Below are 14,300 nucleotides of genomic sequence, written 5' to 3'. Positions count from 1 at the left end.
GAGTCGAGCTCGTCCAGGTGGCAGGAACTCAGGGGCACCCGAAGCCAGTGCATGGCCACGCTGCACCCCGCGGCTGCAGCACCAAGCCCCCCTACCTGTCGGTTTCCAGCAGGTCCTCGGGGAAGCTGCCAGTGGAGAGGCGCTGCATGCCGGGCTCCTGCGACTCGTAATGCTGGTTGTTCTCAAAGTGCTGGATGATGTTCCTCACATTGCCAGGTTTGACTGGAGGGACACAGGGACCCTCAGGACACCAGACTCATGAACCCCTTTGCACGCTGCAGCAGCCCAGCCCCTCTGACAGCTGCACCAGGGTGGGGGAAGGCCCCCCTGTTTGGTCTGAAGCCAGCTGAAGCTGGGGGTGCTTTTGGGGTTCAGGGTAGCACTGCAGCTCCCCTCCCCCAAAACAGCAACCCCACCCTTCCCCCATGCTTCCCCCTGCAGAGCCAGGAGCTGAACCTGGGGCCCTGCCACGCTGCCTGTCCCGGTGCCCACCCCATGGTCAGAGCCCTCAAGGGAAGGGCCCCGCTGATAGAGCAACAGAGGAAAGGAATCGAAATGAGGCGAAATGCAACGTAAAATAAAAGAGGCCTTTTACCTTCAACAGGGGACAAGGGGACATGAAATGCTGAAAGGAAAAAAAAATGAGATGTCAAGTTGGCCCGGTGCTCTGGCAACTGAAGAGGAGGGTGCAGGCTGTGGCATGAGAACGCAAAGGAGATGGAGGGAGAGCAGTGATGGGGGACGCACATGCTTCCCCCCCACCCCAGGGACCTGCCATCTGGGCAGCCTGGCAGCTGCAGGTAGCACTGGACACTGACACACTTCTCAGGGGGCGTCTTATCCCAGTCTCCAATTTCTGTGCAAAAGCAACTGTGCCTTCGCATACAACCTGCTTGGTTTTATCTAAGACCACCCCCAGAGGTACACTCCTGCCCCAGCCTCCTCCTTCCCACTGGTCTTGGTGGTCACAGGCATTGGAGACCAGGAGCCTCCCAGCTGATGCTGCACGGAGCAGAGGGAACCAGTGCTGGTGCCAGGCCCCGGCTCAGTAGGGAGGAGCAAGACTGCAGCTGGGCTTGCAGAACTTGGCACTGGCTGCAGACACTGTGCTCATTGGGGGGGGAGCATGTTTCAGGGGAGAGCACGTGACTGAATTCAGGTGAAGAGGAGTGCAGGTGAGGGAGAAATCGTACATCTGTCCTGGCTGGGAAGCCTGAAGGGTTTTGCTGCAGCCTCCAGCAAGCGGGGAAAGGCTGAAGGTAGGTGGAGAGGCCTTGGGCAGATGTGGGCTCTGCAATGGGGAGGTCTGGGACCCCGCCTCACAGCACAGACAGACTCCAGACCCAGGAACTTTGGGTCACAGAGATCAATGCCTGCAGTGGCACACATCACTCCGAGATCAGCACAAGGCCCCAGCTAGATGCGGGGCTTGCACCACAGCTGGACCCCAACACGGACAAGGCCTTGGACTCCCAAACCTGGATCCACTTGCAGCCAGGTGGCAAGAGGGACAGCCCTGAGCCGAGGGGCTGCACTGGCTCCAACAGTGGGACACCCTGCCAAAGGCCACCGGCGAGGGAGCAACTCCCAAGGAGAACATGGCTGCCCCACGGACCTTCCTGCAGGTCCCCCCTGCCCCCCAAGCTGCCCCATGGCCCCTGCACTCACTGCTCTGGGAGGAGCTCTTGGGCTTCCCAATGTACTTGAGGATGGGGTTGCGCTTCTTGTCCTCCATCGTGTCCTTGTCCTTCTTCGTGCCACTGCTCTGCTGACACACAAGGCAGGCATTAGAGCAGCATCGGCCAGCATCCAGGGGCCAGGCCAGAGCCCAGGTCCACTCCCTAGCCCATGATGTACTACTGACTCACTCCACAGCCCCAGGCAACTCACTAATGTGCTGCCATGTGCCCTGGGAACAAAATCTGACACAAGGGGACAGGAAAGGAAGACTAGCCGGTCCCACTCTATCAGTCATGATGCTCCCCCTCCGGCATTAGGACAGGCCCTGGATGCTTGGGAACCTCAAGCTGCTAATATTTGAGCTAAAGGAGACTCCCCAGTTAGCTGTATAGGGCCTAGGATACACCATCCTGGTTCCACCCAGCAGGGGGCAGCAGTGCGCGTGCACACCCCCCCAGTTCTCATGGAAGAAGCCCAGTGTAACATGTACACACACACACACACACACACACACACGCGCGCGCGCGCGCGTCACTACCCCCAAGCAGCGTCTTTACCCTCCAAGCTGGTTACACCACGGGGCTGCGTTCATGCCCTGCCTGTGGCTGGTAGGAGATCCCAGCCCACGTGCTAGGGAGCTGGGAAGAGTCTGAACTGGATCTTCCAGGAACAGAAGCCCCAGGAAACATCCTTTTCTCCAGGGTAGGATATCAGACCCTCAGCCAGAGCCTGACTACTGCAAGGGGATGCCTGAGGGGTGCTCAGCCCCTGGCCCAGCTCAAGCAGCTACAGATGTATGTGCCAGGACAGCTGGGGCTCAGGGAGACCACTGGAGAGCATCGCAATGAGCTGGGCCTGGGGAGATGGCGCCTCACCCACCTTCTTTGTCTTGGGGAAGAAGGGCAGCCACTTGTCCTTGTCTGGGAGGGCCTGGGACTTCTCGCTGGTGCTGGCAGGACGAGGTTCTGACCCACGGATGCCTGCGTGGGTCACGTAGGTGCGGAGGGCAAAGGCCATGGGGGAACTGCAAGAGAAGGAGCCACATGCTGCAGCTTGGACCCAGGGCCATGCTCGCAGGGGGGCCATTGCCTGCACCATGGGGGTCAGCTGTGGCAGAGGACAGGGCCCGAGCAGTGCTGGATACAGGATTAGAGGCCCTGTTGGTGCAGCTATGCCCAGGCTGCTCGAGGGACGCTGTTTATAACCCCTGTCAAAAGCCACCCAAGGCTTTGTGCCTGCCAACAGGAGAGTCCTTGTAGACATGTCAAGGTGCTACAGGGTGAGCTGGGGCCTGGACCTGGCAGCTTCTGCCCGCACGAGCCAGTCGTACTCAGGTAAGCAGGTTCAGTATCAAGGGGGTCAAACATACAGCCAACTCTCCCACCAGGGAAGCAGGAAAGCACGTTGTCTGTTCTGCACTGTGTTGATGCCCCAGCAGGACTCCAGCATGGGGGGGAGCAAAGTGATTCTGCTGCCAAATCTGGGGCACGTGGGGGGCTGCAGCCTTGGCAGGGAGGCTGGGACCCAGTGGTGGAAGCAGGTGGCTTTTGCCAGTGCCCCTGAGCACGGAAACCTCTGTGCTGCCCTGCCACATCTGTGCACATGGTCACCGGCTCTGAAGCCACTCACCTCCTATCATCCTCGTACTTCGACCTGGGGTGAGAAGGAAGGACAGGGGGTGAGAAGAGGCGGCACCTGGGAACAAGCCTTTGTTGCCTGATCCAGCCCACCCCAGAGCAGGCACGTGGGAGCAGGTGGACTGCCCACCCCCCACCTTGTTCACATGCCCACTTTCCCCCGAACCCAGGCCGACAGCAAATTCCAGTCCCACCCCACTCAGGGCCCAGACCATGACCCCGGGGATGTGGCCTGGCTGCTGCGGGGCACTCACAGGATGTCACCCAGCTGGGTGATCTGTTTCTCTGCCACCTGCCGCTCCCTCTGGGGGTCCCCGTCCAGGTCTATCAGGTCGTTCTCGCCGTACAGGCTCCCCAGCCCCATGGTGCGCTTTGTCCTAGGGACAGATGAGCGTAGGTCAGGGCTGAGAGCCTCTGCGATGCAGGCACTGGAGGGGGCATGGGATGCTGGGACAAGCTAGCCCCCAGGCAGCAGCAGGAGGGCGGGCAGCACGGTTACCTGTAGTCCTGGATCTGCTCTTGGATCTCAGGCATCACCGTGTCTTGGGCTTCGGACAGGGTGCTCCTGATGTCCTCCCCGTTTCGCAGGCGAGACTCTGCAGCCGGCAAGGGCAGGGAAGAGAGAGGTGTGCCCGTGACTTGCTATCCCTCGATGGTGTGGGGGGTGCAGAGATGGCCGCGTACGACAGCTGCTCCAGGGAAGCACACAGCCTGCCACCAAGCCTGCTGACCAACCCCTGGGGGCTAGCCCCTGCTGCACTGGGGACATTCAGTAGCTTGGAGCCATGGGCTGTCTTGCTCTGACTACGCAGCACTTGGCACCAGGGCTTGGTTAGGGCCTTTATTCACCACCAGCTCCCACCCCAAATGTCAGCCCCCTTTACAGACCCTGATGGGCACAACTGAAATCACGTCCCCAGGTAAGTCACAGCACCTAGGCATCCTGCCACCTTATCTTATCACAAGACACTTCCCCGCTTGGGGGTGGGGGCAATAGGAAAGGGAGGGGGAGATATCTGCAAGACTTGCTGTGCAGATAGCCCACCTCCCAGTGCTGCACCAAAGGGGAAGCATAGCCAAGGAGCGTGCATCTTGCACACAGGCCAACAGACTCTCACCTATTTCCAGCAACAGCGAATCGGCCACCTTCACCCTCAGTGCCTGTGGAGTTTAAAAAACAAACAAACCAGTCATGTCTGCTCATCTGGACCCCACTGTTACTGAATCACAGTTACCTATGCAGCCAACAGGCAGTGCCTTCCACTGCTCGCATCTGCGACCGGGCAGGATCCTGCCCAAGCTACTCCCGGAGCCAGGCTGCGCCCAGGCCAGAGGGGATGAGCACAGGGAACAGGATTTCAGGGCAAGCCCGTGCGACTGCCCCTCAGCAGGGAATTGGCTCAGAATTTCACCCATGAGGAACAGATCCCCATCAGCTACCGTCTCTGTTAAGCAACCGGCTAAAAACCTTGGGTAGCTGGAAGAAACCCCAGGGGATGGGGACCTTGGCAAGCCTGGGTCACTCAGCCAAAGTGAGGTTGCTACCTGGGTCTTTGCCCAGAGACAGCAAGCTCAGTGACAGAAGCAGCTGCCACTTGTGTCAGCCCTTCTCATTGCTACCCATGCTATTCCCTTGCTGAAGCCTGTGTCTGTACAGTCCATGGGATGCTCAAGGCAGGACAACTCAGGGCCATTTCCAGGCTGCCCCTGCCTTTCCCCGCAGGAGGGGAGCTCCAGGTAGGCATTGCTCAACTCCCACCCTCACCGCGTTCTTCTCCAAGAAGATGTTCCAGATATCTTTGCCCAGTGTGCGGGACTCCTTGAGGTTCATCTTCTGGCAGACGTCGGCACACAAGTAGAAGAGCTGCGGGGCAGGAGGAGCAGGGCACAGACAAGAGTGAGGTGGGTTAGGAGGAAGGAAGGAGAAGCGCGCAGAGACCGTGGCAGGGGCTGGAGGGCTGTCGCACTGGCACAGACATCCCACACTATGCTACTACCCTGCCCCACCTGTGTGGCCCTGTGGACCCTCAAGGCAGGCCAAGCACTGGCCCCACACTGGGAGGTCTCCACTGCTTAGCAGCAACGCAAACAAGTGTGCCCGGGGTTGCAGATGAGAGTAGTGTTGGCATCAATGCCCCCACCGTGGGCCACAAGGAAAGGGTGGGAAATGCACTGCCCTGCCTACCAAGCTGGGCCCCCAGCCCAGCGCTGCCATCAGCTGGAGTGGTCCCACCATTTGGCCCCAAGGTGGGAATTCCCCTGCCCTGAACAGAGCAGTCCTCTGGGGAAGATCCAGCCAGGAGTCACCCCCCCACCCACAACTATTGTTGTAGGGACCAGCAGGGCCATTGCCACAACCTCCCGTGACCTGGGGCAGGTCAGCAGCAGCCAGAGGGGCTGGCCAGGGTGATCCCCTCTCTCACCAGGGGGCTGGGATCCGCCTGGGAGAAGATGTACCGCAGGAAAACCCCCAAGTGAGCCGGCCGGGATTTCAGCTTCCCCAGGTCCTGAAAGAGGCTGTCACACTATGAGGGGAGAGGGAAGAGAAAGACTCTTGAGCTGGCAAGAGGCCTGAGGCACACAGCCAGCCCCAGGAAGGGGCTCCCCTGTGTTGCGGCATGCCAAATCCCCAGCTTCTTCCTCCCTCTGCTGGTGATGCTGCCGCAGCTCAGAGCCCAGTGGGAGGCACTCCAGCCACAACCGTCCCAGCCTAGCCAACCCTGGGGTGATCGTAGCAGCTCTGCCTACCCTGGCCTGCCATTGGGGCACTACCCAAAGCAGATAAGGGCTACGGGGGAGTCAAGAACTCTCTTTCCTGATTGCAAGGCCTCGTATGAGATGGCAGCACACGCAGAGTAATGTGCTGAGACATGGCGGAGGCACCAGGGTCAATGCAGAGGACAAGTGCATGAGGCAGCTGCCCTCGATCGCTAGACTGCCCCACCAGTTGGACAGCTGGCAGCGGTTAGCTGCAGCATGGCAGAGCTCAGCACAGGCTGGTTCCCCTAGCCAAGATGAGGCCCTGGTGTCTGTTGCCTCTGCTGCAGAGGCAACCACAGATCTCTGCTTGTGTCTGCAGGGCTGCCGGCAGGGTGCCTAACCACCAACACGGGGGGCAGGAGGTGGGATCTGCGAACACATTTTGCTACCCCTGAGCAGCTGCTGGGACAGAACATGGGGGTGGGAATGTCTCGGGAGCCGCTACCTCATTGTTGAAATAGCCTGGGTCATAATCCTCCTCAGGGCCAATGATGAGAGGCCGCAGTGTCCGGTCTGAGCCCTGGAGGAGACAGAAGCAGGATGAGACCAGGCAGTTGTCCCATTTGGTGGTCCAGAGGGGAGGGCATCTCACATTGCCACTCAGCATGGTGCCACCATGGGTCATGAGGGCCAGGCATGACCCGGAGGGCACAGAACGCCCTCCCCAGTCGCCCAGCTCATCTCCGGCAGCTGGCCTGACCCAGGCCCACCTGGCAGAGCAGGAGAAGGGAGCGCGCTCCCCCGTGCCTCTGCCCTAGTCCCACCTGCTCTGTGGAGGGCGCGAAGGGCGTATCTGAGCCCTGGCGGCGGTGGTGCTGGAACATCTTGGAGGTGATGATGGGAGACGTGCGCGGGCTGTCGAGGCCGGGGTCGGACAGGACTGAGTTGCGGTTCAGGGAGATCTGCTCGGGATGAGAGCATCAAGGGGGCGACGGCGTGGTCAGGAAGGGGGCAGGTGCCGGAGGATGACTCAGCTGGTCCGAAATGAAGGCCTCCCCGTCCTGCTCCCTGCCCCACTACTATTGCAGGACCCCTCCTCCAGACTAACCCAGTGTAAAAGTACTGGCATCAATTGGACAGACAGTCCAATTGGTGCCAACTCAGCTCCTGGACTATCTTCATTGCTGTCTCTCCACACTTGGGGGTTTCCCCCATGCCTCTGTGCCAGGCACCCTCTTTCAAACCTCCTTCCACCTCTACTCCCCCCATAAGCGGTGCCCAGCAGGCTTCGCCCTCTGGCCTCTGCTGCTTGCTGGGCTTGACTGCTCTGTAACCCCAGGGTGGAGTTTGGGGCCACTTGCAAATGCCCAGACAAGAGTGAGGCTTTCCAATGCACCCAAATCACAGAGGACCTGCACTGACTGGGGAAGCAGAGCTTGGCTCCTCTGAGAGCATGATGCTGAGAGGAGCCAGGGATGCAAGTCAGTAACTGAAGGCATCCCTGGGACATGGCAGCGATGCCACATGAGCACAAGGAGCCTGGGAAACTCTGAGTTGGAGCTATGCTCAGAGTTGTCCAGCACATCCAAGGGAAGAGAGGCAGAGCCAAAGCACCCAAATCCCCTCAGCTCTGCCCTGCAGAGCCAGGACCCAGCTGGCCCATCCTGGGGAGGCATTTCCAGGTCCATGAACTGCCCCCAGTTGCACCAATTCCAAAGGACACGTCCATTTTCCCAGGGTCCTGCTCCTCAGGGGACTGCCAGCCTCCACGCGAGGGCTGCATGTGTGTGCAGGGGAAACCAGGTTGGCTTACAAAACCCAAGGCACAAACTCAGAGACTTTAGCCACGGAGCTGTGACCCCCCCCCGGCAGCATGGCCCTCACCTCGCTCACCGAGGGGAACCGCTCCGTGCCAGAGTCCAAGCCACTGTCGCCATCCTGAGAGTCCAGGGAGAGGCGGCCTAGAAAGGAGACGACACATGAGCAGAGGCAATGGAAGATGAGAGTTGGGTGCTTGAGGACTGGTGGAGACTAGAGAGCTGGGCTGACGGTAGGGGGCCTGGGCTCACGCAGCCCCAGCTGGACTCCAGCTCTGGGCCCAAGGGGAGGAAGACAGGCTCCCACCATCAAGAAGCGGCTCTGGCTCATGAGAATCCTGGGTAGGGACTGGGACCCTGGACTCCTGAATCCACAGTCTCCCCTTCCTGCCTGCCTGGCCCTGACACCTGGGAGAAACACTGGTAGCCAGTGAGAGGATGCATGCTATGGAGGCAGCAGCTGACACCCATCCAGGCACCCTCTACTCACCTTCTGTGACCTGGAGCCCCACGGAGCCCGGGTCGCTGCTCAGCCGTACACAGTCCTGCAGCGAGAGGACGCACTGGGTCATCCCATCGTTCCCGCCCTGCCGGTGGGGAAAAAGGGGCAAAGTGGGTGGGCGCCACCCTTGATAGCAAAACTACTTCTCTGATTTCAGGCCCCTCGAGGGAAGGAAGCTGCACACAGCAAGCAGGGAGCAGACCCTGGCAGGGGCCCAGAGCATGGGTCACCACCCAAGAGAACAGAGCAGCCTGGCTGAACTGGTGCCCTCCTTCCTGCAGCCAGCCTGGCCTTCAGCCTAATACTCAGCCAGCTGCGATGCCCTCTGGAGACTTAATCGCAGGACCAGGAGAGGCATCTGGTCCTGCAGCTGTTCACAGGCAGCTCCTGAACCCATGGATACCACAGAACCAAGCCTCACCCACCTCAGGAGGCACAAAGCCAGCGACACCAAGAAGACCCCACAGGGAAAGCAGAAGGGATGGCGGGGGGCAGCAGCTGGGACCCTGGGGAGCAGTCCTGGCTCTGCTCCCACTTCAGCATGTACTGGGGGGGTTGAATGCAAAATCATAGTGCTCTGTCCATTGCCCGCTGCTGCCTACCACCAAGCTGCCAGTTTCCTGGAGGATCTTGAGCTGCAGCTGGCTGACCCGGCGGCGGGCGCCCTCGATCTGACCCTCCAGCCCGGTGGCTGGGCGCCGGCTGTACACCTCGCAGAAGCGCTGGGCAGGAGACAAAGAGGAGTGGGCCATGGACGCGTGAGGAGAGTGTGCGACCGCGCAGGCAGTGGGGAGCTCTGCTCAGTGGCCTGAGAGAGCTTCGCTGAGTGAGGGCATGGGGCTGGCAACAGTGGCAGGGTTGGGAGGAAGGAATTACAGCCCCATAGCCCACGCGCCACAAAAGCAGCCGCTTGCAGTGGCTCATCCTCCGAACCCCCAGCCAAGCCACAGACAGATGCAGGAGCCCGGGAGCGATGGCACAAATGTCTGATCAGGTGCAGCAGGCTGGGGATGGGGTTACAAGCAGAGATGGACCCCAAAGCTGGGCTGCGGCAAGCACGACATTGGAGGAGACACCCGCCCATCGCGCCCGGGCCTTGGGGAAGTGCCATCGTACCTGTAACTCAGCCTCCTCCTGTCGTAGCATGTTCCGGAGGATCTGGGTTGCGTGCTTCTGGACCTCTGGGTCCTGCAATTCAGAATGGGCACCAGTCAAATAGGACTGAGACAGGCGGAGCTCTGCTTTCCCCTTCCCATCCTCTCCTCTGCAAGGCCCAGAGCAGGGTAGCACAGGCAGGGTGTAGCAGGCTAGCAACACCCCCTTCCCGCTCCCTCCTTGGCCCGTGGTTACCTGCAGTGGCTTGGGTCCAGTGATGCGCTGGGGCGGAGGTAACGGCGGCGGCGGGGGAGGCGGTGGGGGGTGTGTGGGCATGACCCGGGGAGCCCCTGACGAGCTGGCGTCTTGCTGGGAGTTGGAGAGTCCCACTGAGGAGGGAGGGGAGCCTAGGAGGGTCAGTGCGACGTAGGCGCCGGCTGGGGAAGAGGAGCAAGACAAGGACAGTGCAGTGATGAGATGGCTGAGAATGGGAGATCCTTCTGTGCCCCACCAGCGTGGCAGGGCTGTAGGCTAAATCCAAGGCCAAAGGGATGCCTGTGGGGGTGGAGCAGGGGCATCCAGCTCCAGGTCAGGGATCTTGCCCCTTGACCCAGCTCTCCCATGCTACAGGGCTTCACTGTCTCTCCCCAGGAGCAGACCAGCAGCTTGCTAACACGATGGCTAGCAGACGAGGGCTGTGGCCATGCTCACGGCAGTCTGAGGAGCCGGCTACCCACAGAAGCTGCCATGTGGCCAGGATTGCTTCTGTGCTGGGGCCCTGAAGCACACGTTCCCAGCAGCATGACGACTGCTTACTGCCACTGTCAGAGTGCCTGCAGGCCCCAGGCAAGATTGGAGCTAGTGCTGCGAGTCCCAGGCTGGCGGTAGGAGATAAGAACACGTGGTCCAGGAGATAAGGTGGGCCAGGAGTGGGCAGGGACTTGGAGGCAGGGAAATAGGAAGCGATTCACCCCAAGGTCATGTAGCAGCTCAGTGGGAGAGCTGAGATTATAGCCTATGCATCCTGGCTCCAAGGCTTAGCCTGAAGTGCAGGTGCATGGGGAGACGGCACAGCCACGGCCACCCTCTGCTCATTCTCTGCCACCCTGGAGGGTCCCTTTGCTCTGGAGGGCAGCAGGGAGCTCCATCTGTCTACCCTGTCCCTACATATCCATGACAAGCCCCCTGCCTGCCCAGAGCCAGCCCTGGTGGCTCACACCAGCCAACAGCCTCCTGTTGCTAGCACCCAGGGCTGGACTCGAACCACCAACCCAGGGGGTACACAGCTCCATCGGCCTGCCCCCCATTACCCCACTCACATTTGATGAGCTTCACCACTTCGAGGTGCGAGCTGTTTGTTACCATTGTGCCGTTCACCTGGGACAGGAGAGAGGCATGAGCGAGGCCCATGGCCCCGGGGGTGTCAGCCCGGGGATGATGGGACTGGGAGGTCGTGCTCACCTTGACAATGCGGTCCCCTTCCTGCACACCCGCCCTCATGGCTGCTCCTCCTGCAAGGCAACGAGCACAGAGTCAGGCCTGTCCTGCCAGCTGGGAGGGGGCTGCAGGGAACAGCGTGACAGTTCCAGTCGCTGGGGTTGGCAGAGTCTGCAACTCAGGGGTCAGCAAAAGAAAGGAGGTCCAGCTCTGTAACATGCAGTAGATGCAACTGGGTCCCTCCCAGGTCAGTGCTAGTCTGCTTCACAGTTGCATGCAACACTCCCTCCATGGGAGATGGCACTGTGCTATCAGCACCTGGTCCAACACGGCCCTGATCCTGCAAACTTCAAGGTGACCCCAAACCGGAGAGGGAAAAGAAGCCACTGACCTGCTTGGAGGGGCTGTGCCCCACCAACCACTGCCCAGCACCATGGGATAGAGGTGAGCGCAAAGCAAACAACCCAGCGCTTGCTCCCAATGCAGCTGGAAACCAAAGCACCTGAGGCAGCCAGCCCTGGTTCCCACAAGGCCATTATTCAGTCCATGGGGCTGCTCAGCAAGGAGCAGAGACATGACATGCAGAGCCACAGTCAGAAGCCCCAGAGCATTGTCCAAAGGCCGCGTATCCTTACAGAAGCCCCCTGATCCCAAAGAGCACTGACAGGAAGCACCTGCCTGTGTTCAGGCAGGCGCCAGAACAGGACCCGCATGGATCCGGTTTCAAGAGCGGAGCCCAAGCACCAGAGAAACAGGGCTGGCAGGGCCCAAATCCATCTTGTCCAGCCTCCGGCCCTCACCAAACCATCCCGGCCATGCACGCATCCACCCTGCGCTGAAAAGCTTCTGAGCATGGAGATCCCCTGAATCTCTCGTGGGTCTGTTTCAGCCCTCAATTCCCTCTGGGTGGAGAAAGCTCTTCCTCGGACCCAATCACCACCAGCAACAATATTCACACCCCCTTTCTTCAATGAAGCTGTTAAGGTTTAGCTGCACTGAAGAATCCTCCTTCGCGAAAGCCGAACCCAAGAGACCTGTTTCTGCGAGGGGAAGCTCCAGATGGAGAAAATTGGAGAGGAATAAAGAGGCCAAAGGTGGAAAGAGCATGGGATAACTCAGGCTCCAGTGGCTCCGATACACTGGTGCTGCTTGAGCCCAGAGTGGCCATGGGGGGCACTGCAGAGAGGCCGCAAGCTGCAGCCATGCATGGTTCAGGGAAGTGACTGCCCACAGTGAGAGGAAAGGAGGCTTCTTTTATTAAATGCCTGGTCCAGGCCCCAGATGCTGGCTGCAAGCAGGCAGGGCCAGGCTCCAAGCAGAGGCAGGACTGGCCCTTCCCAAACCTACAGGAGCTCTGTCCATGCCCCTCCACACAACTGAATTCTCCCCGGCCTGCACGTCATCGGGGGGGGGTCATTTGGCAATAACAGCGGCTCATTGTGTATTTAAACGGCGAATCAAAGCCCTGCCACCCTGCAAAGCCATTAGACAGCAAAACGAAGAGCACCAGCCCCACCCCCCCGCACAGCCAGGAGCAAAAGCCGCCGGGTCCAAAAGCTGCTGAATTGGTGTTTGCCGAGGGCTGCACAGGGAATTCCCCGCCCCCCCCCCCCCCCCCCCCCCCCCCCCCCCCCGTCAGCAGCTTGCTGCGATTATATAACCGGCGGGCAGCACGGCGCAGTTAACCTGTCGCTGCCTGCAGGGCAGAGAAGTGGGGGGTGGGGATGGGAACTCAGCTGCTGTGCTGGGGAGCAGACAATTATGGGCAACTCCCAGCCTGGACTAGTGGGGATATAGGAAGCTCTGTTCCAGAGCCATCCCCCACAAACGACCTTATTTGCACCCATCAACCCTGCCCTCCTCACCCCAACCTCCCACCTACCCACCACACGCCAGAGGCTCCCGATCTCATCCAACAGACCACACACTCTTCCCACCCATCATGGGGTCAGAGCAAACGAGGGGAGCCCCAGCTGCACGCAAGCGTCTCTGCCCCAAAGAGGCAAGAGGGACGTGGGCGGCACTCACCTGGCCGCACACTCTGCACCAGGACAATCCGGTCCCCACTGACTGTGAAGCCGAAGCCATGCTCGTCCTTCTGGATGATGACACAGCGCTGGACCAAGCCTGTGAGTGCAGGGGGAAGGAAAAGCAAGGGAGCACGGAGTTAAAGCCATGCTCCGTGTTGGCCCACGGTACAGCGTCCTGGTGGGCTGGGGTCACTGGAGCTGGGGGGGATCTGCTGTGAGACGGGATTTGTTTCTCCCCACACTGTGCACACAGGCACATGCAACACGAGTGAGGCCTGGTGACACCCACTCCCATGAAAACTTCAGCTCCTGGTAAGAACAGGCCAAAGGGCTACCCAAGCATGGCTGGTGTCTGCAGCTAACAGTGCTGGGTCTAGTGTCACATCCAGCCACTGTCGATAACCCGGCCTGAATGACCTGGTACCCGTCAACAGCCAGGGGCACCCTTTTGCACAAGGGGTCCCCAGACAGGGTCTGGGGCAGGGCATCAGGCTGGAGACCCAATTAGGGCCCCTCCTCTTGCACAGGCTCCCTAAATGGCCTTGGTCATGGCACTTTGCCTCTAGGCTCCCCAGGAGTGATAGCACTGCCCCACCTCACCTCACGGGAGAGTCACAGAGACAGGACTCCCCGGGGACAGGCTGACAGGGTGGTAAAAACCCGGGATGATATGTTTAGAGCCCCAACCCGTGGGGACAGCAGGCAGGCAGAAGTTACCTGTTGTTTCGGTGGAGTCGGACGGCTGGCGGTGATGGCCGGGAGACCTGCGTTCTGGAGCCGAATCTCCCAGAGAAGACAGGCTGCTCAACCTGGAGGGGGCAAGATGCACGTCATCACAGAGGGCCCGTGATGAACGGGGCTCTCCTTCCGCTTGCTCGAGACACCCTCACCTCACACAGGAAGTGGCAAACCGCAACACCAGCCTGCGGTAGACTGAAAGTGAGCACAGGCTGCGCGCTTCCCCAGATCGGAGCAAGGCTGGGCACCAGGAGTACCCCGGCCCAGGCCTTGGGACAGCATCGGGCACCCCCCGTGCCACGACATGGAGCCACCGAGGTCTGTGAGTATGGGAGGGATGAGCGGGGGGAGAAGCGATGCGGGGTCCACGGTGTAAGCACAGCGAGAGTGACAAACAGATACACACACACATACACACGCCAACCGGACGCCCGGCACCAGAGCTTACCAGGCTGCAATGGGGCTGATGGAAGAACACGAAGCAGCGAGGAATGGATGAGAGAAAGACAGACAGACAACGGACAGTTACTTTCACCCCCCTGCCCTTCCCGCCCCAACCTTTTCTATCCTAGTCCAGTGCCCTGCAGGGACTGGCCAAGTCTGGGGGCAAGAAGGGAGCTCGGCCCCATGCTGGCTCTCTCAGCAAGGGCTCCTGGGGCGGGGG

The 14,300-nt window shown here is 60.4% G+C and overlaps 1 protein-coding gene across 7 annotated transcripts in view; it reads right to left on the bottom strand.

Annotated features, from left to right (window-relative positions):
• ARHGEF11 (Rho guanine nucleotide exchange factor 11) overlaps window positions 1-14,300 on the bottom strand; it is a 39,772-nt gene that overhangs the window by 7,940 nt on the left and 17,532 nt on the right. For 2 of the 7 annotated variants that reach the window (XM_059718836.1, XM_059718842.1), the window contains exons 3-24: window positions 14,085-14,099; window positions 13,616-13,707; window positions 12,897-12,995; window positions 10,893-10,942; window positions 10,751-10,808; window positions 9,687-9,868; window positions 9,453-9,524; window positions 8,939-9,058; window positions 8,325-8,421; window positions 7,902-7,978; window positions 6,842-6,979; window positions 6,523-6,597; window positions 5,741-5,842; window positions 5,083-5,181; window positions 4,436-4,478; window positions 3,817-3,913; window positions 3,572-3,694; window positions 3,310-3,333; window positions 2,560-2,704; window positions 1,669-1,768; window positions 596-625; window positions 96-222 (exon numbers count right to left, since the gene is read on the bottom strand). In XM_059718836.1, the coding sequence (XP_059574819.1) occupies window positions 96-222; window positions 596-625; window positions 1,669-1,768; window positions 2,560-2,704; window positions 3,310-3,333; window positions 3,572-3,694; window positions 3,817-3,913; window positions 4,436-4,478; window positions 5,083-5,181; window positions 5,741-5,842; window positions 6,523-6,597; window positions 6,842-6,979; window positions 7,902-7,978; window positions 8,325-8,421; window positions 8,939-9,058; window positions 9,453-9,524; window positions 9,687-9,868; window positions 10,751-10,808; window positions 10,893-10,942; window positions 12,897-12,995; window positions 13,616-13,707; window positions 14,085-14,099 (1,965 nt within the window). The remainder of the gene's footprint in view (window positions 1-95; window positions 223-595; window positions 626-1,668; window positions 1,769-2,559; window positions 2,705-3,309; window positions 3,334-3,571; window positions 3,695-3,816; window positions 3,914-4,435; window positions 4,479-5,082; window positions 5,182-5,740; window positions 5,843-6,522; window positions 6,598-6,841; window positions 6,980-7,901; window positions 7,979-8,324; window positions 8,422-8,938; window positions 9,059-9,452; window positions 9,525-9,686; window positions 9,869-10,750; window positions 10,809-10,892; window positions 10,943-12,896; window positions 12,996-13,615; window positions 13,708-14,084; window positions 14,100-14,300) is intronic. The other 5 variants (XM_059718839.1, XM_059718841.1, XM_059718838.1 and 2 more) reach the window with 4 other exon arrangements.

The sequence above is a fragment of the Alligator mississippiensis genome, chromosome 15 (genome assembly GCF_030867095.1).
Source record: "Alligator mississippiensis isolate rAllMis1 chromosome 15, rAllMis1, whole genome shotgun sequence".
In the NCBI taxonomy this organism is placed as follows: domain Eukaryota; kingdom Metazoa; phylum Chordata; order Crocodylia; family Alligatoridae; genus Alligator; species Alligator mississippiensis.
This window is presented reverse-complemented; position numbering and strand designations above follow the sequence as displayed.